Source organism: Lichenostomus cassidix, chromosome 15 (genome assembly GCF_008360975.1).
Source record: "Lichenostomus cassidix isolate B80296 chromosome 15, HeHo_3.0, whole genome shotgun sequence".
Lineage (NCBI taxonomy): Eukaryota > Metazoa > Chordata > Aves > Passeriformes > Meliphagidae > Lichenostomus > Lichenostomus cassidix.
Genome location: NC_139496.1, coordinates 12,535,063 through 12,553,918, shown reverse-complemented (window position 1 = coordinate 12,553,918; position 18,856 = coordinate 12,535,063). Strand labels below are relative to the sequence as shown.

General features: G+C 58.6%; 2 protein-coding genes across 8 annotated transcripts in view; both read right to left on the bottom strand.

The window, feature by feature from the left end:
* Window positions 1-407: 407 nt before the first annotated feature.
* Window positions 408-6,592, bottom strand: LOC146430490 (uncharacterized). 4 transcript variants are annotated; one of them, XM_085076273.1, is made up of 12 exons: window positions 6,407-6,590; window positions 6,163-6,249; window positions 4,748-5,482; window positions 4,478-4,569; window positions 4,145-4,233; window positions 3,955-4,024; window positions 3,701-3,799; window positions 3,053-3,184; window positions 2,482-2,732; window positions 2,231-2,336; window positions 1,984-2,046; window positions 408-1,833 (listed from the first exon to the last, which is right to left on the bottom strand). In XM_085076273.1, exons 2-12 carry the CDS (start codon window positions 6,167-6,169, stop codon window positions 1,465-1,467), a joined length of 2,013 nt encoding a protein of 670 aa, XP_084932399.1. In that variant the 5' UTR covers window positions 6,170-6,249; window positions 6,407-6,590; the 3' UTR covers window positions 408-1,464. The 4 variants fall into 4 exon arrangements, with proteins under 4 accessions (XP_084932399.1, XP_084932398.1, XP_084932400.1 ...); XM_085076272.1 differs by having other exon boundaries at window positions 4,748-6,249; window positions 6,407-6,588; XM_085076275.1 differs by having other exon boundaries at window positions 1,702-1,858; window positions 4,748-6,249; window positions 6,407-6,591.
* A 1,138-nt stretch (window positions 6,593-7,730) lies between these two features.
* OSBP2 (oxysterol binding protein 2) overlaps window positions 7,731-18,856 on the bottom strand; it is a 91,377-nt gene continuing 80,251 nt past the window's right edge. For all 4 annotated transcript variants that reach the window (XM_085076276.1, XM_085076277.1, XM_085076278.1 and 1 more), the window contains 7 exons: window positions 16,231-16,476; window positions 13,923-14,043; window positions 13,052-13,155; window positions 12,697-12,792; window positions 12,175-12,359; window positions 11,079-11,299; window positions 7,731-10,653 (listed from right to left, as the gene is read on the bottom strand). In XM_085076276.1, coding sequence (XP_084932402.1) covers window positions 10,511-10,653; window positions 11,079-11,299; window positions 12,175-12,359; window positions 12,697-12,792; window positions 13,052-13,155; window positions 13,923-14,043; window positions 16,231-16,476 — 1,116 coding nt within the window. In that variant the 3' untranslated portion in view covers window positions 7,731-10,510. The remainder of the gene's footprint in view (window positions 10,654-11,078; window positions 11,300-12,174; window positions 12,360-12,696; window positions 12,793-13,051; window positions 13,156-13,922; window positions 14,044-16,230; window positions 16,477-18,856) is intronic.

Below are 18,856 nucleotides of genomic sequence, written 5' to 3'. Positions count from 1 at the left end.
GGAAAAGACTCATCCCACTCCAGAATCAAACACACCAAAAGGCCTCCATTAAATCACAGAGTTTTAATTCTTTTTTTTCCATTTCTTGTGGCAGTGGGAAGACTCCAAAGTTTCCGAGACACTGCACATGGCACCAGGACCTGCACCCCAAAACTGTGTCCCTGCACCCCAAAACTGTGTCCCTGCACTATTTGGGACCCTGAACCCCAATACTGGGACCCCACACCCCAACACTGCAAGAATCTGGCATTTAATTAAAAGCACTGTAGAAAGAAAAAACATGTTTGTGCCACAGCAGTGTTTGTGAAACTTAAAAGGAAAATAATAAATCCAGAACTTCAGCCAGGGACCAGCCGAGCATCCTGAGGGATTCCAGATTTTCCCTGATTCCACATTGCAGAGAAACATAATAAAAACCACTTTTATTTTTCTTGGGAAGGAAGCACACAGATATTTCAATCCTCATCCCTTCCCTCCCCCTGGAACAAGGCACAGCAATAAAATCCTCCAAAAAATTCTCATTTTCCCCTTCGCACGTGGAGAAACTTTCCTTGGATGTTCTGCTGCAAATTAAAACCAGCATTTCCCCAGGAGAGGTGCAGAGACTGAGGAATGGGTTTCTCCTTTCCCCTATTCAATTAAAGCATCCAAACAGAACAATTCCCCGTTGTTTTTCCATTAGACCTTTCTGTCCCAGGGTCAGCAATCCCAGCCTGGCTCCGTGGGCAGATCCCACTTTTCCAAAGGCACTTGGCAGCTCCAGGATCCATTGCAGCCTCGTGGTGCTTTTTAAGGAGGAGTTTGCAGGAACTTTGTTCTGTTCATCATAATTCCATGGCAGCACCTGCTGGGGCCTCAGCATCCAGGGAGAAATCATGGATTCATTAAGGTTGGAAAAGATCTCCAAGATCAACTCCAATCTTATACCAAATCCCACCAAACCGCATCCCAAAGTGCCACATGGACCCATTTTCTGGACACTGCTGGGGATGGTGATTCCACCAGCCTGTGCCAGTGTTGAACCACTTTTTAGCTTGGAATTTTTCACAGATATCCAACCTGTGTCCTCGTGGTGGGGCAGAAAAGGAAATGTCACCTCCAACCTGCAGCCAGCTTTATCCCAGAGTGGGAGATGGGAGGCTGAGCAGAGGAGAAGCTGCAGAGCAGGAAGAGGATGCTGAGGCTCTATGCCTGATCCAGGCAGGCTCAGAGAGGGTTCCTGGGATTCTATGGTGGGAAGAGGACACAGAGACCCTGTGCCTGACCCCAGGCTCCTGCAATCCCACAGCCATTCCAGCAGCAGCTCCCTCAGCATCAACAACCAGCCCTGGTGTCACCGTGGCACAGATTGATGGTAGTGGGACCTGCCTGAGGTCTCCAGGCTGGACACAACCCCACTGCAGGGCTTTTCCCAGCAGGAATTGTGCTCCTCACTGGAGTTCTGCACCTCTTCTTTTCCCTGGATCAGCACCGGGGCTGTGGCGAGGGGTGAGGCCCAACCCTGGGCTGTCCCTGGGCCTCCTCTCTGCCCCTGGTGCCCAATTGTCCCCCCAGGACAGTCGAGTTCCCTGTTTGCTGTGGCTTCTCCAGCTGCAGCTCCTGGAAGTGGTGCTGGAGGTGGTGCAGGAGCCCCGGGGAGCCCCAGGGATGGAGCTCAGCGACAGGGAGGAGGCAGGATGGGGATGTTCCCTCTGTGCACGAGAGAGGAAAGGTCAGCTCAGGCCGGGCTTGGGAGCTCCAGGAGGATCCTGCCTGCACATTCCTGGCTCCTCTGGGCTTGGAGAGCAGCCGTGGACCCAGGGCTGGACACTCATCCATGTCACATGGGGACACCTGATGGACATTTCACTGGACACTGCTGGACACAGAGCCCCTGCAAGTGACCTGGGGGTCCCCGAAGCTCTCTGAGACCCCAACCCCCTGAACCCCAGCCCAGAGCTCCAAGGGTTTGGGGAGCCTCAGAGCAGGACCTGGGGAGTTCACCTGGATCAGCTGCTCCCTCGGGGCTCCTGGGGCCTTCCCTGGCTGCTGCCTCTGCTCCCCGTCCTGCAGGGACAGGAACACGGGTGCCCCACTCCCTGTCACCCGCCCAGGGCTTGGGGACGGAGTGGCACCCCCCACCCCGAGCTCCCAAGGGAAGGCTCCGAGCATGAGCAATGTGCCTTCCTGCCAGGGCTGATGCCGTCAGGGACTGCATGCCTCCCCCAGAGCCTCCCCATCCCCAGATCACCTCCTTCCCGAGCCCAGCGGCTCCCAGGGCTCCCTGCACGCTCTGCCACTGCCCGAGGCGCCGCTGGAGCTGCTGCCGGAGCCCCCGCAGGACGCGCAGCGCCTGCCTGGGGACAGCAGCCATGAGCCGCAGGGACAGCGAGGGACGAAAGGCCGCACCCCGAGGGCTCCGAGCGGCTCCTCCCGAGGGAGGCGACATCCCCCCGTGTCCCCCTGGGCAGCTGCTGCCCAACCCCGAGCTGCGGGACTCACCCGAACGCTGCCGGCGAGGGTCCCGCGGCACTGCCGGGGCGGGGGCTGTGTCCCCACGGGGCCACCGCGAGGGTCCCCACGGCCGGGGAGCCCCCGGCCCGCCCCGGCACCGCCAGCTCCCGCGGGGGGCTCGGGAGATGCTCCCCCCGGCCGCTCCTGCCCGCCCGGTGCTGGAGGAGCAGCGGCGGGACAGAGCGATCGGAGCGGCAGCGGCAGCGCCAGTTCTGCCCGCAGAGCCCGCTCAGCCTCTCCTGGGAAAGGTTCGGAGCCGGGTCAGAGCTGCCAGGGGAGAGCTGGAGCCGCCCAGGGCTGAGCAGAGGTGTGGCAGGGGCAGAACAAGCACGGAGACCCCCGGGGGCCTCTGCTCTGTCCCCCGAGCCACCCCCAGCACAGTCGTGTCCCCGCTGTCCTCACAGCCCCTCTCCACAGAACCTCCCGGCGAGCTCAGAGGAGCAGCACGTCTGGGCTGCTGTGCCCCCCGGCTGATCCCCTCCCAGCACCACTCCCCTGTGGCTGGGGGTGTCCTGCCGGCTCCCTCCCATTCCCACCATTCCCTCCTTCCTGCTCTGACCTGCTCCAGGGCCTCCTGGAGCTGCCGAAGGGTCTGTGTCTTGTCCCTCTGGAGCAGCTCGTGGAGCCGCTGCAGCACCCGCAGCCTCTGCTGCAGGAGGGAGCAGCTGCCCCGCTCCAGCTCCCGGAGCCTCTGCGGGAGAACCGGAGTGGTGTCACCCCTGTGGCTGCCCAGGGCCACCCTCCCGCTCCTGGGAGGCTCGTCCCGAGGGCAGTGTCCAGGCAGGATGCCCAGGTCCCTCCCGGCCAGGGTGGCACCACCCCTGCCTTGATGCCCACGGGAAAAGAGCTGAGCTTGCGCGGGTCAGTGACAGGTATTCTCACCCTGCCTGCTTCCCTGCCCTTCCCAAAATTCCAGCTGTCCCTGCCTGTGCTGGGGCTCTCCAGGAGCCTTCTGGTCTGCAGACAGTCACCCCCATCTGCCTACAGCCATTAGAGTGGTTTTCCCAAGAAACTCTTTCCCTAAAAGCTCATGCCTCTCCATAGAACCTCCCTGTGGATAAATACGGTTTGGCTCTGTAGGAATTTGGGCAGCAGGGAATGTTTCCCATGGGATGTGTGTGCCTGGATGAGGGGCTGAGCTTCTGGCAGGGCTGTGATGTGTGTCATCCTTCCCACAGCCCCTCTGGAAAACCGGGATTGTGCTGACCTCCAGCAGCTCCAGTTTCTCTTCTTGTGAAGTCACTGTTCTCCTTTTCTCCTTGTCCAGCCTCTCCCAGCCCACGGAGGCTCCCTGCCCCTGCTGAGACTGGAAAAAACCGTCTTTTCCCATTCCCACACCTTTGCCTGTGCCAGGAGCCAGCCCTGGCCCTCCCATCACCCAGAGCAGCTGCTCCTCCCTCCCGGAGCAGAGCCCTGCCCAGCACAGCCCCTCCTGCTCGGGCCAGCTCGAGGTCACCTCACCATCCTCTGCAGCTCCGTGTGGCACCGCTGATGGGTGTCCCAGGTGTGTCCCAGCAGCGCCAGGCCAGCCCTGTGCCAGGGACACTGTCACCACATCCCCAGGGTGCCACACGGGGTGCCCATCCCCTCCTGGGCTCCCAGTGCCACCTCCTGCCCCAGCCTCGGCACAGGAACCCTCTGGAGCCCTTACCTGGCTCTGTGCCCTTGGCTCCGGGGCTTGGCACCTGATCCCAGCTCTCGTGTCCCCTCCTGGCTCCTGGGCAGGGACCCTGCCACCCCCTGCCATGCAGACTGGGGTTACAAACCCATCTGCTCCTTTTCCATTGCATTCCCATGGCCACCACGTGGGACACATGGGACAGGGCCAGGCTTGGTCTCCTGGCCACATCCCAGCACTCTCCACATCCCAACAGGAAGCAGAGCCAGGAGCTTCCCTGCATCCATCCTACCCCCATTAGTGCATCCTGCCCCAGCCAGGGCTGTGCCCATGGCAGACCCCAAACCCCAGACCCCAAGGCTGTACCTTGCAGGGCAGCCCCACTTTCTGGTCCCCACACAGCCCTGGGGACACAGGTGACCCCCATGGCTTGGGGGCTCCTGCTGCTGTGCCTCCACCTGCAGGGAAAATGGCATTTTGGGGAGGGGGAGCCCACAAACGCACAGAAACCCCATGAGCAGCTTGGCTGACCCCTGCCAGTGTGTCCCTGGCCCTGCCATGTCCCTTGCCCTGCTTGTCCCAACCCTCCACCTCCCTCCAGCCCCTCCCAGTGCCCCACAGCCAGCCCAGGCTCACTCTTCCTGCTGCCTGCTCCTTCCCTGTCCTCGTCATCCACAGCGAGGGTGACATTCCCTCCATGTCCCCAGAGAGCTGCTGACTCCTGTCGCCTCAGGCCCAGGGCCTTGATGGTGGCATGTCCCCTGTTTGTGGCACTGCTGAGCCTGGGAAAACTGCTGCCAGGAGAGCCTGTCCTTGTCCTTGTCCCAGCCCTGCTCCTGCCAGCAGACATCCCTGGAGCTCTCCAGGAAGGCCTGGGCGAGGCTGTGGCCAGCAGGTCCCTGTGAGGAGAGTCCCTGTGGCCCAGGGCTGGCTGGACAGAGGGGACAGGCCAGGGTCCCCCCCAGGCCATCCCCGCATGGCTCTGGCTCAGCTGGGATATCCTGGCTCCCAGAGACTCCAGGCTCTCCCTCCTCCTCAGGGATGCAGAGCTGTCCTGCCAGGAATGTCTGCCCGGCTCCATTGCCGGCTGTGGCTGCACATCCAATCTTCTCCCTGTGGGGAACAAGGACTCATCCTGCCCAGGACCAGCTCCCTCGCTGGGGACAGCCCCAGGGGGCTCCTCCTGGCCCAGCAGGGGCTCCACCATTCCCTCCCAAAATCTGGCAGCAAAGTCCTCGGTGCAGATGGAGCTGGAGCTGCTCTGGTTCCCTGGGCTGGGCTGGGAGCCCAGGCGTTGAGCCCAGGAGTACTGCTGCTCCTGTGGGACAGGACTGGCACCCTGGGAACACCCAGCACGCCGTCCTGGTGGCTCTGTGGGGACAGCAGAGCCATGAGCCATCCCATCCCGCTGGATCTGAACACCTTGGAGGGGCCAGCAGTTCCTGTTCTGCTCAGGGAGCACTTGGTGTGCACCAAAGCACAGACACTGAGCACAGCCCAACCTCTCACTGGTGCACGTTTGTGTGATATCAACAGTGCTGGCTGGGAAATCATGGAATCACAGAATCCTTAAGGCTGGAAAAGCCCTCTGAGATCGAGTCCAGCCATTCCTCAGCACTGCCAAGGCCACTGTGTCCCCAAGTGCCACATCCACATGGCTGTTAAATCCAGCCAGGGATGGGAACTCCACCAGGGCAGCCTGTTCCGGGGCTGGACAGCCCTTTCCATGAAGAAAGCCCTTTCCCAATATCCAATCTAAACCTCTTGTGGTGCACCTTTTTCCTGTCCCTGTTCCCTGGCAGCACAGCCTGACCCCCTGGCTGTCCCCTCCTGTCAGCAGTTGTGCAGAGCCACAAGGTCCCCCTGAGCCTCCTTTGCTCCAGGCTGAGCTCCTTTCCCAGCTCCCTCAGCCTCTCCTGGGGCTCCATTCCCTTCCCCAGCTCCCTGCTCCTCTGCTCCAGCATCATTCCCGGGCAGGTGCTGCCCTGCAGAGGGGGCAGAGAGGGCAAAGCAGAGTTGAGAAGCCCCCGGAGTGCTCTGTCCCCACTCACCGGCCATCCCAAGGCAGCGAGGGCACTGTCGGGACGGATGGCTCTGTCCCTGCTGCCGCCAGTGCTCAGCACAGCCACACCGGGATGCTGCAGGGAATGGAGCAGGGAATGAGGCACTGCCAGATGTGTTCACCAGCAGGGACAAAGCAGGAGCACCGCAGCGCTGGAGCTGCATCTGCAGCCCCACTGCAGTCCCACAGCTCAGCCCCACAATGAATGGGAACGCCCTTCCCACACCCCACACCTGGATGTGCCGGACATCAGCGGGTTCAGAGCCAGGATCCTGAAAAGCCTGGCTGCTTCCCTGGGTCCGGAGCTGCGGAGAGGAGGGAAGGAACGCTGAGGGTCCCAAAGCCCTGGGGTGAGCCAGAAATCCCCACGGGGGTTCTCCAGTGGGGCCAGGCGGGGCGGGCACCACCCTGGGCTCGCAAACCGCTCTGGAGGGGATGGGACAAGCCTGTCCCCGGCAGCGCAGGGACAAGGTGTGCGGGTCTAGGGCTGGGGCAGAGCTGGGCACACGTGTGGCCACTTCAGCCTTGGCAAAGCGCATTCCCCAGCTCCTGCCGCCCCGCAGGCAGCCCAGGGCGAGGGGAACCCGCTCTAGGAGTCCCTGGGAGCTCCAGGCTTCACAGTGAACGCGCTGAGAGCGACGAACCGAGCCAACCGAGCCCAGCCCAGCCCAGCCCAGCCCAGCCCAGCCCGGCCCGGCTGCCCCCGGCGCTGCGGTGATGGCGGCAGGGGGTTGTTGTCCCTCAAAACCAGGACATCGCCGCTGGAGCTGCACCCGGGAGCTGCAGTCCGCAGTGCCACCGCCGTGCCCAGCGCCCCGGAGCCCCCGGGGACACAGCGGGGGTCGCAGTGCCAGCTCCCCCCACCGCAGACAAGCTGGTGCTCACCGGGCCGGCGGACAGGAGCAGGAGCGCTCGGGCAGGGCTGTGTGTCTCTGTCTCCCGGCAACACCCCGCACGGACCGGCCCCAGCCTGCCCGGACCCTCCTCCAGATCCCCCGGGCCACCTCCTGCCCTCACAGAGCCCCTGGGCGGCTCCACCTGCCATTCCCCGGGAATCTCCGTGTCTGGGCACCTTCCTCTGAGGCGCCTTTGCTGTTCCTCCTTCCCTCTTCCTCCTCCTCTGCGCCACCATCTTCCCCCTTGGCCAAACTCCCCTGGATCATCACAGCACCTCCCGCGCCCACCTCCCTCCCTGCTTCTCCTTCGAGCTGCTGCTCCCAGATGATCTCTTTCCATGCTCCTGCTTCCCTGGACCTCCTGCCCTTGCCTTCCTGCCTTCCCCTGGATGATTTCCCCTCCTGCCCCTCAAACCACCTTCCCTGGCCATCTCCTCCCCTGAGCAATTTCACCCCCAGATCCTCCTCCTTCCCTGAACCACCACTTCCCCGGACCTCCCTGTCCTTTGGGTAAACTCCTCCTTGAACAACATTCTCTGGATCTTCTCCCTGTGCCACCTTCCACGATCCCTCCCCTGTTCTCCACCCCGTCCATGTCCCCACTCACTCCCAGAGCTCCCCCACCTGCAGCCCTGGGCAGTGACCACCTCAGCACTGCAGCTTTTAAAACTCCCGAATCCAAGTTTTATTTCCGTGTAGGAGAAGAGGGATCACTCACAATATATCATTGTTCAAAAAGAAAATACATTCAACAGCATTTACAGTGGAATGACATTAAAATCCTCGAGGAGGAACAGAAGGACCAGGAGATGGTGCTCTGGTTAAGTGCTGCTGATAAGATGATCTCTGGAAGATGGAGCGATTTTTTTCCATTAGCCTAAAATCCGGGGGATTTCTGGGTTGGGGGTGCTCCTCGTGCTCCCCCACGCTCCGTGGAGCTGTGCAGGTGTGTGATGGGGATTCCCAGACGGATGTGGCAATGGGGGCACAGCAGAGGGGACCCCTCGGGATCCCAGAGCCCGGCAGGACCCTCAGTGCCAGCAGGGAGAACATCCCGCTCCCCGCTCTCCTCCGCCCGGGAACACCCAGATCCAGCTAGGGAACAGCCTGTGCTGGAGTTTCTCCCCGCTCTGAGCTCCCGGGTGACACTTGCATTGACACAGCAAAAAAGGAAAATAAGGCATTCTGAAGAGCTCCATTTCAGCCCATTTTACAAACCCGATTCAGGCCTCAAGTGGACAAACCCCCCGTGACACTTTGGTGCTGCCACAGCCCAAGGCAGAGGCACCAGGGATCCGTGTGGAGCATCCTCCCTCTCCCAGGAAGGACACCTGGGGCCGAGACACAGGCAGCTCCCCACAGGCTGGATCCCAGGCTGGATCACTTAGGATCAGCTTTCCCGAGCCAGGGCAAAGCTCCAGGAAGGAGTGAACACTCCGGAGCGGCTGCTGCAACACTCGGAACACTGGGAAGCAGCTTGGAGCATCCCAGGAATCCCTAGTGCTGCTCCTCAAACCCCAAACACATCGTTTCCAGGTGGGAATGTCTCTGGACACTTTTTCCATGCTACAGAATCCAGCTTTGGAGCAAAACATTGCTTCCCTGCAATGGGAATCATTCCATGACCATCACCCGAGCTCGGGGACGAGCCGAGGGGAATCGTACTTGTTCTGCAAAAACTCAGACAGACACTTCTGTCTTCATCATTTTTCATCTATTGTGTACCATAGAAATTTAAGCAAAATAATCTTTTTATATATTTATATATATATGTATAAATTAGAAGCAAATAAATAAGATTAAAGGGTGCACTGAGAGCAGTGGGGCTGCCCCGCAGCACGGCCGGGGCCGTGGGGACTGTACACTGTGGGGATCACAGGGATGGAAGTGCTGGAAGCTGATCAGGAGGAGACTGATGGATGAGGAACCTGATTGCATAAGTGTCCCGTGTGCAGCCTGGATATTCCAGTTACCGTTGCCTCAAGGTTCATTATTGCTAATTGACTTCCACGTGGGTGTGACGGGCCCGGCTCAGGGCAGGGGCAGTGGGATATGATGGAGAGCCCAAGGAGACAGCAAAAATGGGATCCAGCAGGGCCAGGGCAGGTCTGCATGTGTCCCTGCTGCTCCCTGGCCCAGCACATCCCATCTCTGGGATTCTGCCTCCCCCTGCCTCTCTTCGGTGCTCCTGCTCCTCACCCATCACCGGCAGTGCTCACTCTGCTTCTCCTAGTGCACCCAGGCCAGGGCAGGGTGGTGGCACCCAGGAGGGGTGACAGGGACAAGGGGTTCCCTGCCCCTTGATGTCCCGGTGTAAATGCTGCTCCAGGGAGAGCCCAGGATGAGGGAGGAGAGGGATGGCAGCAGGGAGTTGCTGCTGGGATGCCAGGACCCTCCGGACTCCCTGTGCCAGCTCTGTGTGGCTGAAAGGACACAGGGCTGGGAGATCCAGGACCAAGGCTCCATCCCAGAGGCAGCACAGCATCTCTTCCCTCCTCTCCCACCTGGCATCAGGCACTGCTGAGCAGGGAGACACTGATGGAAAACCTGGCATTGAGATCCAGCCGCCGTGTGCAGGGATATGGAGCAGGGACACGGAGCTGGGAGTACTGCTGGGATGCAAACTCTTCACTGCATCTACCTGGCATTCCCAGCCTCGCTGAGGCCATTTCCCCCTTCGGATGTGGTTGCAGGAAAACCAAAGCAAACCTCACTCAAACCACTCCCACACAACACAGTCCCCAGCTTTGCCTGAACACATCAGACTGAGGGGAAACAGCTCCAACGCTCTTGAAACAAACAAAAACCAGGTCAAAACCCCCAAAGTCACCAGCTGAAATATCCTAATTGGTGTTGCTGGGATGACTGGGCACTGTGGAACCACCAAGAGCCTCCGGGATCAAGTGCCACAGCCTCTGGGGACAGTTTTCCAAGCAGAGTTGTTCGTGTCCGTCTTTGAAGGAAACCTGAACCAGAAGCAGGATTTGTTTTTGTAAAAAAATAATTCCATAAAGTCCACACAGAAATGGGGTCCAAAAGAACAAGAATGGCAAAGAGAAGAGCTCACACAAGCACGGCATTCCCACACCCCAGGCATCTTTGGAAGTCGATGTCTCTGCCGCCGGAGCCAAGGTGCTGGAGGATATAGGCAGCAACTCCTGACAGCAACCAACATCCTAAACCCACCCCAGCTCCATGTGTCTTCATTCCTAATTAGTCACTGGAAAAACCATCATTTAAAAAAACAAAAAAAAAACCCCAAGAAAAAAAAAAAAAAAAAAAAAGATGCTATTTATTAGTGCGTAAAAAAATAGGTTTGGAATCCCTGTTTGGATCTCTGCATGTCTTGACTCTGTGTCAGCCCAGCGGGTGCTGCTGGCGTGTCCTCACTGTCCCTCGGGCTGTGCCAGTGTCCCAGGGGTGGCCCCAAGCACTGGGGTCTCAGAAGATGTCAGGGCACACGCTCCAGTCCTGCTTGTCCTTGGCCTCCCAGTAGCCACCCTTGTAGACGCAGATCAGCTCCCCGGTGACAGAATCCACCTTGCGCTCGAACCACAGCGGGGTGTACCCCTCGTAGTCCTTCCCTGTGGGGGCACAGCAGGGTCAGGGGGGCTTTCCACCCACAGTCCTGCAATCCCACAGTTCCCATGGCTGCCTGAAGAGCCAGGACTGTCTGTTGGTGCTCCCAGAGCTCAGAGGCTGATTTGAGCCCAGCCCTGCCACGGTCAGAGTGCCAAGGGAGGACTGGTCTCCAGAGGGACAAAGGACAGGATAGCCAGGGGCACAGTGACCAGCAGGGCAAAGCAGCCAACAGCCCTCCCTGCCAGAGTCCCCTGCCCCAAAAACCCAACCAGCTCCACAAGTACCCCAAACACACCCACAAGGGTCCCCCAGAGCCACCCTCCCCTTGCAGGGTCTGTCCTCCACACCAACCCCACAGTGCAGCCAGCACATCCCAAACCATCCCGAACCATCCCAAACCATCCCGAACCATCCCAAAGCACCTCACCTTCCTCCAGGGCCTCCACAGCCTCGGCCTCCCTGCGCCGGCGCACAGCTCTCTGCTTCTCCTCCAGCCTCTGTTTCTCCACGTTGGCCTCGTCCCAGCGGCCGCTCTCCATCAGGCGCTGGTCGGGGCGCAGCCGGCTGTCGGTGGGAGCCACGCGCTCCTCGGGCTCGTTCAGCGTCAGCGCCAGCTCCGAGAAGAAATACATGTTCTCGGCGTTTTCCCTGGGATCAGAGAGCCTGGTCAGGACAGGGGGCTGGGGGATATCCAAGGAACAGCTCACCAGCCCCTCAGGACTCTGCATGCCATGCCAGCCCCACTGATCCCAAACCAGCAGGAGCAGGGCAGTGTCTGTCCCCTGAGCTGGCACTGCTGGGGCACCTCAGTGCTGGGGGAGCTCTGGGACCCTCCTGTCAAGAGAGACCTGCAGGGGCTGGAGGTGTCCAGGGAAGGGAAGGGGCTGGAGCCCCAGGAGAGGCTGAGGGAGCTGGGAAAGGAGCTCAGCCTGGAGCAAAGGAGGCTCAGGGGGACCTTGTGGCTCTGCACAACTGCTGACAGGAGGGGACAGGGACAGGAGGAGAGGGAACAGCCTCTGCACCACAGCAGTTTTAGACTGGATATTGGGAAATTTCTTCTGGAAAGGGTGGTCAGGTGCTGGAACAGGCTGCCCAGAGCAGCAGTGGAATCCCCATCCCAAGAATATCCCCAAAGCAGGAACTGCTTTGGTGCTCCCAGAGCTCAGAGGCTGATTTGAGCCCAGCCCTGCCGCAGTCAGAGTGCCAAGGGAGGACAGGAAGGACTGGTCACCAGAGGGACAAAGTGACTGGTGGGACAGGATGGCCAGCAAGGCAAAGCCCTCCCTGCCAGACACCCCTGTGCCAAAAACCCAATCAGCCCCATAAGTGACCTAAACCCACTCACAAGAGTCCCCCAAAGCCACCCTGCCCTTGCAGGTACCTGGTCTTCCACCCCAGAAAAAGCCACTCAGCCCCACAAGTCCCACACATCCTCAGTCCTGGGCACACAAGTCACCCACCCTGCAGGGCTCTGAGAAATCCCATCCCATTCCTGCTGTCCCATCCCACCCCAGGGCACTCACGGGAGTGGGTACTTCCTCCACAGGACCTTTGGGGACAGTGTCTGGTAGACAGTTTTCTGCTTGCCCTCGGTGCTGGTGCTGCCATGGCTGCTGTGGAGGATCTTGGAGCACTCCATCTTCTCATCCCACGTGCCAGACATGACATAGTGGGCTTTGCCGTCGGCGTCACACACCACCCCTGTCACCTGGCAGGGGGACATGGCTCTGGTGGCGTCTGGCAATGCCCAGGGGGACAATACCCACGCCAGATGCCCAGCTGGAGTGGCTGGGTCTGGTGCTGTGTCTCCTGGGTCATCAGCTGTGACCATGGTGACCGTGCAGGTGGTGTCCAAGCCACCAAACCCCTCCCAGGTCTCAGTGCTGTACACAAGAGCCACAACATGGCACATGGACATGCCACCCTGGTATCAGAGGTGCCTGACCACTCCCTCAGCCCCATGCTGGGGCTCATCCCAGAGGGACTGAGAGCCTGGAAGAGCCAGGGCTCTCCCCCAAGGAGCAGGGTCCCTGCTGGATACTCACCTTCCGAGGGACATCCCTGGAGAAGTAGCTGTAGGGGGTAAATTTCAGCTGGCATTTATCTTTGGACTTATGGTTAACAATCTCTATTTCACCAGACTGGATAAAAGACACAGAACCACAGCAGGGAGAGACAGATGAGGCATTGATCAGTTGTAGTGCAGGTACAAATCCCCACTGGGCACAGCAGCACCAGCAGCTGGCCCCCCACACCAGCCACCCCACTGCCTGCTGGCCTTGGGAAGAGCCACAAGGAGCTCCAGGAGACCTTTCCCATCCCTGCCAGGGAAGCACAGCTGTCCCCTCCTGGGGACCCCTCCAGCCCCCAGAGCCAGGCAGGACTTGTCCCCTCACCCACCTGGTCGATCCAGAGCTTGCCCACGATGATGTTGTGCACGGTGGAGGTGACTTTCCTCCAGACATAGTGGTTCCCACTGGAGTGGAACTCCAGGTGGATGGCGCCTGTGGAGAGAGGAATGCTCTGAGCTCAGCAGGGGCAGATGTCACCCAGAGCCCATCACCAGCCCAGCACTGTGCTTGTGCTCAGGGCCAGCCCTCCACCTGCACACCCCAAGCTGGGCTGGCTCTGGATTCATCCCTCCTCCTGCTCCCTCCCTCATCTGCTCCAGGAAGGGATGTACAACTCCTGCCAGGCCCTCTGCCCTCCGCCAAAAATACTCATTTTAAAAGCAGGTCAGAAATGTGCTGCCTGGTTGATTCAGGCACTGGCACCACTCTGGGAAGGCTGTCCAGCCCAGGGACAGGCAAAAGGAAAATCAATCTGGAAGAAGGCAGCTTATTGCATCTGTCTGGCACAGAGAGGGTTAAAAAAGACAGCAAGTTAACTTTAAATATTGCAAAAGGAGAAATCAATTCCTGGGCAAGCTGGATATTTCCAAAGCACAGTAGCCTCCCTTTGCAGCCAGCATCATTTCCACTTCCAGGGCAGACATGTTATTGTTGGATCATGGGATCAGCAGCACAAATCTGGGCTCCTTCCATTGCTCAGGGAGGAATTCACTGAGCCCCATGGGAGCCTAAGGGATTCAGTGAGCCCCAGCTGACCCCAAGGAATTCCCAAAGCCTCAGATGAGCCCACAGGATTCTCTGAGCCCCAGGTGACTCCAAGCAATTCCCAGAGCCCAAGGACCCAGTTTCTTTAACTGCTGGGTTTTGCATGAGCAGCACAAGGCAAACCAACCCCAGCTAACCCCAGATCCATGACCTACCCAGTGGCATGATGGAGAGGTATTTGCCCCTGAACTTGCTGGCGATGGTGATCTCCTGCCACAACGTCCAGCCTCGCCTGGAGTACACGTGGTGAGCAGCTGCCGGGGGGTGGTGACTCACCTGGGGACAGGAGACACAGCCCATGAGGACATGGACACCAGAGAGCCTGGCTGAGTGCTCTGAGAGGTGACAGCTCCACACCAGTCTGGCACTAAAGATGCTCCAGGCCCTGGACACCACATCAGCTTTGGCACTAAGGATGCTCCTGGACACCACCATTTCCTCCTGGGCACCAGGGGAACCCCCATGAGGTGCCCTGGCAGCAAAGGGGGACACGCCAGGCTCCTGCCAGGATTTGCTAAGGCTCAAAGCGTGATCCATAAAATCTTCACTTGAGCAACCATGGCTGTGAGACCCTGCTGTTCTGGGATCCCAGGAAATGGTCATGTTCTCCAGGGATCCTGGCTGAGAAACACCCCAGGAATCCCAGTAGCAGCTCCCACTGCTCCACCGGGGAAATCACAGAATCCACAAGTTGTCCAAAACACACAGCAAGGCTTTTCCCTTCCACACACACCAGGCTGGAAAAGCAGATACAACATCCCAAATCCTGAGAATGACTTGCCAAAGGATGGTGCTCCCAGTGGAAAAGCTGCCCAAAACAAAGGTGGGAGCAGGAATATCCCAGGCAGAGGGATCTGTCCTCAGGCAGGGTCTGAGCTGGTGGCACAGCCTGGCACAGCCACCCAGCACCAGAACCCACAGATCCCCAGAGCTCTGGGATGATTCTCCTGCTGTAATTACAGGCTGAGCGCCCCGAGCTCTGGATTACACACACGGGCAGGGCCAAGGCCTTGCCATTAAATCCCAGTCACCAGCAGCAGGAAATCCTATTTGGCTAACTGGATTTCAGGCACTGGATTATCACTGCTTGGCTGGGCACGTTGGTGGGCTGAGCAGCACAGGCAGCATCCAAGGAAAATTCAGAGCAGTGGGAAAGGCGTCTGGAATCAGTCAGGAATATCAAACTTGGGTACAGATGGAGGAAAACTGGGACCAACCTGAGTAAGTAATTCCAGGCAGGTTATTTATTTGAGAGGCAACAGGGATGGAGGAAGGAGTGTGGTGGAGGGTGAAGGAATGAGAAGAGGAATGACAAGGTCTGGCAGTGATGCAGCCAGGGGTATCCAGTGATCCTGGACAGGCAGAATTGGGACAGATGTGGTCACAGGTATCCAGGGGGACAGGCAGCCCTGGGCTTGGCACCACAGCTGGAATGAGGCCGAGAAATCTGCCCAGGAGTTCCAGCTCTACCCCAGGAGGGTGAGGGTGGCTGCTGGCTAAGGGATGAATCCTAGCAAGAAATCATCCTCTTCCAATGGCCCAGGTGAAACCAGGTGACAGAGCAGGACTGCTGCCAGGCAAGGGGAGGTGAAGGTGTGCCAGTGCTGAGGTGGGTGAGCCTGAGCTCGGTGACAGCCACAGTGCCAGGGTTGGCTGAGGGACATGGCCACCTGTGACTTGGCTCCTAGGAGCAGGAGGAGTGCAGCAGGCAGGAGTGCAGGCAGCAGGGCTGCACCAGGGCTCACATTCTGGCTGGCAGTGTCCCATTTGTGCTGCAGCCACAGGCACTGGGATGGCTCCCAGGCTGGGATGGACCATCTGGGGATGAGCAGAGCTGGGTGACAATGAGCACACAGCTCTGGGTGGTGTGAAGGGACAGCAGAGACATGAATTTTAGGGATTATCTACTGCAGGACTTTCCTTGAGTCACAAGAACAGGGACACATTTCCAGGAGACCCCACACAGCCTGCTCCCTGTCACTGCCTGGAGCAGCATGGCCGAGAGAGGTGGGGTGGGGTGGGGTGGGGTGGGGTGGGATGGGATGGGATGGGATGGGATGGGATGGGATGGGATGGGATGGGATGGCGTGGCGTGGGACAGGAGATGCTATCCTGCCTCAGGCCAGCGTTCCAGAGGACTCTGACAAGCCTGGGCACTCCCAGGAAGAGTTCTGCCCACACCTGCATGTCCTGCAAGGAGCTGATGGCAGAGCCTGGCACCTGCTGCAGCCACTGCTCCAAACCTGGGGAGGAAGGGCCAAGCCCACCAAGTCCAACTTGTGCCACATCCCCACCTTGTCCCCAGCCCAGAGTGCCACATCCAGGCCTTCCCTGGACACCACTGCCCTGTCCTCATCCCACTGCTGGGAACAGAGCCAGGGAAGGCTCCGTGTGAGGAGGTGCTGGCTGTCCCCCAGCAGGACAGGAACACCAGGATCCATCCATGGAGCCCCCATGCCTCACCTGCTCGCACAGGGATCGGAATCCCAGCTCCTCCAGGCGGTCCAGCTCGTAGGTCTCCCCCAGGAGGGGGTTGAATGGCTTTGCAGTGCGGTGGACAGTGGTGGAGTAGGAGGACACGGAGAAGGCAGCCACAAAGCACATCTGCTCCGTGGAGCTCTCGCACTTCACCGCCTTGTCCAGCAGCTCGTGGTACTCCAGGTCCTCCGTGAGCCGCTGCAGCATGGACAGAGGCTCGTTGAAGTTCACCTGGAGGGAACAAAGAGGGTCAGGAAAGCAGGAGAGATCCCCAGGAGGCACCATGAAACCCTAAGGAAAGGGAAGGTGAGCTCTGCTCGCTGATCCCTGCCAGGCAGCACCAAGGTTTGGGGTGTGGGGGAGCCCCGGGGGATAATCAGGGATCACCCCAGGTTATCACCCTGACCTCAAGATGAGCTCCAGCAAAGAGATCAGCTCCCTGCTGCCTCCCAGCCAGCATCCCACAGCACAGGGGTGTGCTGCTCCCCAGCCTGCCCTCAACACCCCCTGGGAAAACCATCCCTGTGCTGCTCAGAAAACCTGGAAAAGCTCCATTTTGGGGTGTCCCTGCTCCAGGGACTCCAGTTCCATGACAGCACCCCTATTTTTCACTCCGAAAACACTGAAATTAAAAAATAATTGAAAGAAAGGTGGAGCTTGAAAAGGTGCTCTGCCCTTTTCATTTCAGTTCAAAACAAAGAAACATATTTTAAGAGGAGCAGATGGCTGAAGGATGGGAGAACCACTTCTGTAAGCCAAGTTAAATATTTCATAGTAGAGAAAACAAACTCCAGATTCCAGGATTTAGCTTTTTTTAGATTTTCTACTCAGGGATTTAGCCTGTAAGTGGCAGGGATCTTACAGCATCAGAGGAAGAGAGAGCTGGGGAGAAAAAGCAGCATCAAATCCACATAAAGAGCAAATCACTCGGGATAATTCTTGGGAGAGATGCAGAGAACAAAGCCAGCAGCTGCATCCTCGGGCAACAGTGAAGCAAAACCCTTCCATGGGGGAAGATGAATCCACCCAAATTCCAAATCCCTGCAACTGTTTTCCTCCTTTTCAGTGCTGCAGGTTTGTTCTTTCACAGGGAAAATCAAGGAGCTGTTTACACAAAAGGTTTGTCAGTCCATGGACCTCAGAACACCTCAGAGAATCTCAGAAATGCTCTGAATCCTTCAGGAATCTCCCAAAGACCTTCTACGTGCAGCTGAGCTTGTGGGGGTGGCTCCTGGTGCATCTCTGGCAGGACCTTCCTTCTCATTCCATAGTGACTGTGGGATCCTTCAAGATTTCACAGAATCCCAGAATGGATTCGAAGGGATGAAGGGTTGGAAGGGACCTTAAAGCTTATCCCATCCCACCCCCTGCCATGGGCAGCGACACCTTCCACTATCCCAGGCTGCTCCAAGCCCTGTCCAACATGAACTTGGGATCCAGGGATCCAGGGCACCCTGTGCCTCCCACCCTCACAGGGAGGAATTCTTTCCTAATATCTATTCTAAACCTTTTCTCTTCCACACTGCCCGCAGGTTTGGACTCGAGTAGCTCCCAGGATGATTTGATTGATAGGGAGAGTATAAATTTCCTCTCTCAGGCACCAGCAGCTGCTGGGATTTCACATCCTGAGCTTATTCCTGTGCCCATCATGCCCTGAGCTGCTGCTGCTGCAGAATTGGATGGTGCTGGGCTGTGCACCCCAACTGGAAATAGCACAAGGAAGAGACAGCTCATCACTCTCACCCAGAGCTCTGAGCTCTCACTCAGCCTCTGTTTCAAGAAGAGACAAAACACAACCAATTCAGCATCCAAGCCGCTGCAATGTGTTCCTTCCCCTTTATCCAGCAGAAGATGGACAACAAATATGGCTCAGGGCTATGGATCACACTTTGCTGGGGTAATACCACTCCAGACAGTGCCACAATAACCCCCTGTCACCACAACTGCTCACAGCTCTCCCAAGCTTGTCAGGGCTCCATGATTTCTAGGGAAATGGCTTTCTTAGGATGGCCCCCAGTCCCATCCATGCCACTCACTGGTGACAAGCTGCTGAGAACAGACAGCCTGAAAAAAGCTGGAAAAAACAGAGCTGCAGTTTTCGGGAGATTTGGTGTGGCAGCATTTATCTGGAAAGATGAGGCACGGGACTTCAGCTTGCCCTGGAGCAAGGATGTGCTGGAGAAAAGTCCAGAGGAGGCACAGAGATGTTCCAGAGGCTGGAGCCTGCTGTTCCTCTGCTCTGGAGCCAGGCTGAGAGAGCTGGGGGTGTACACCTGGAGAGGAGAAGGCTCCAGGGACACCTCAGAGCTCCTGCCAGTGCCTAAAAGGGCTCCAGGAGAGCTGGAAAGGGACTGGGGACAAGGGATGGAGGGACAGGACACAGGGAATGGCTTCCCACTGGAAAAGGGGAGATTTGAGTGGGATATTGGGCAGGAATTGTTCCCTGGGAGGGTGGGGAGGCCCTGGCACAGGGTGCCCAGAGAAGCTGTGGCTGCCCCTGGATCCCTGGCAGTGTCCAAGGCCAGGCTGGACAGGGCTTGGAGCAACCTGGGACAGTGGAAGGTGTCCCTGCCCATGGCACAGGGTGGCACTGGATGGGCTTTAAGGTCCT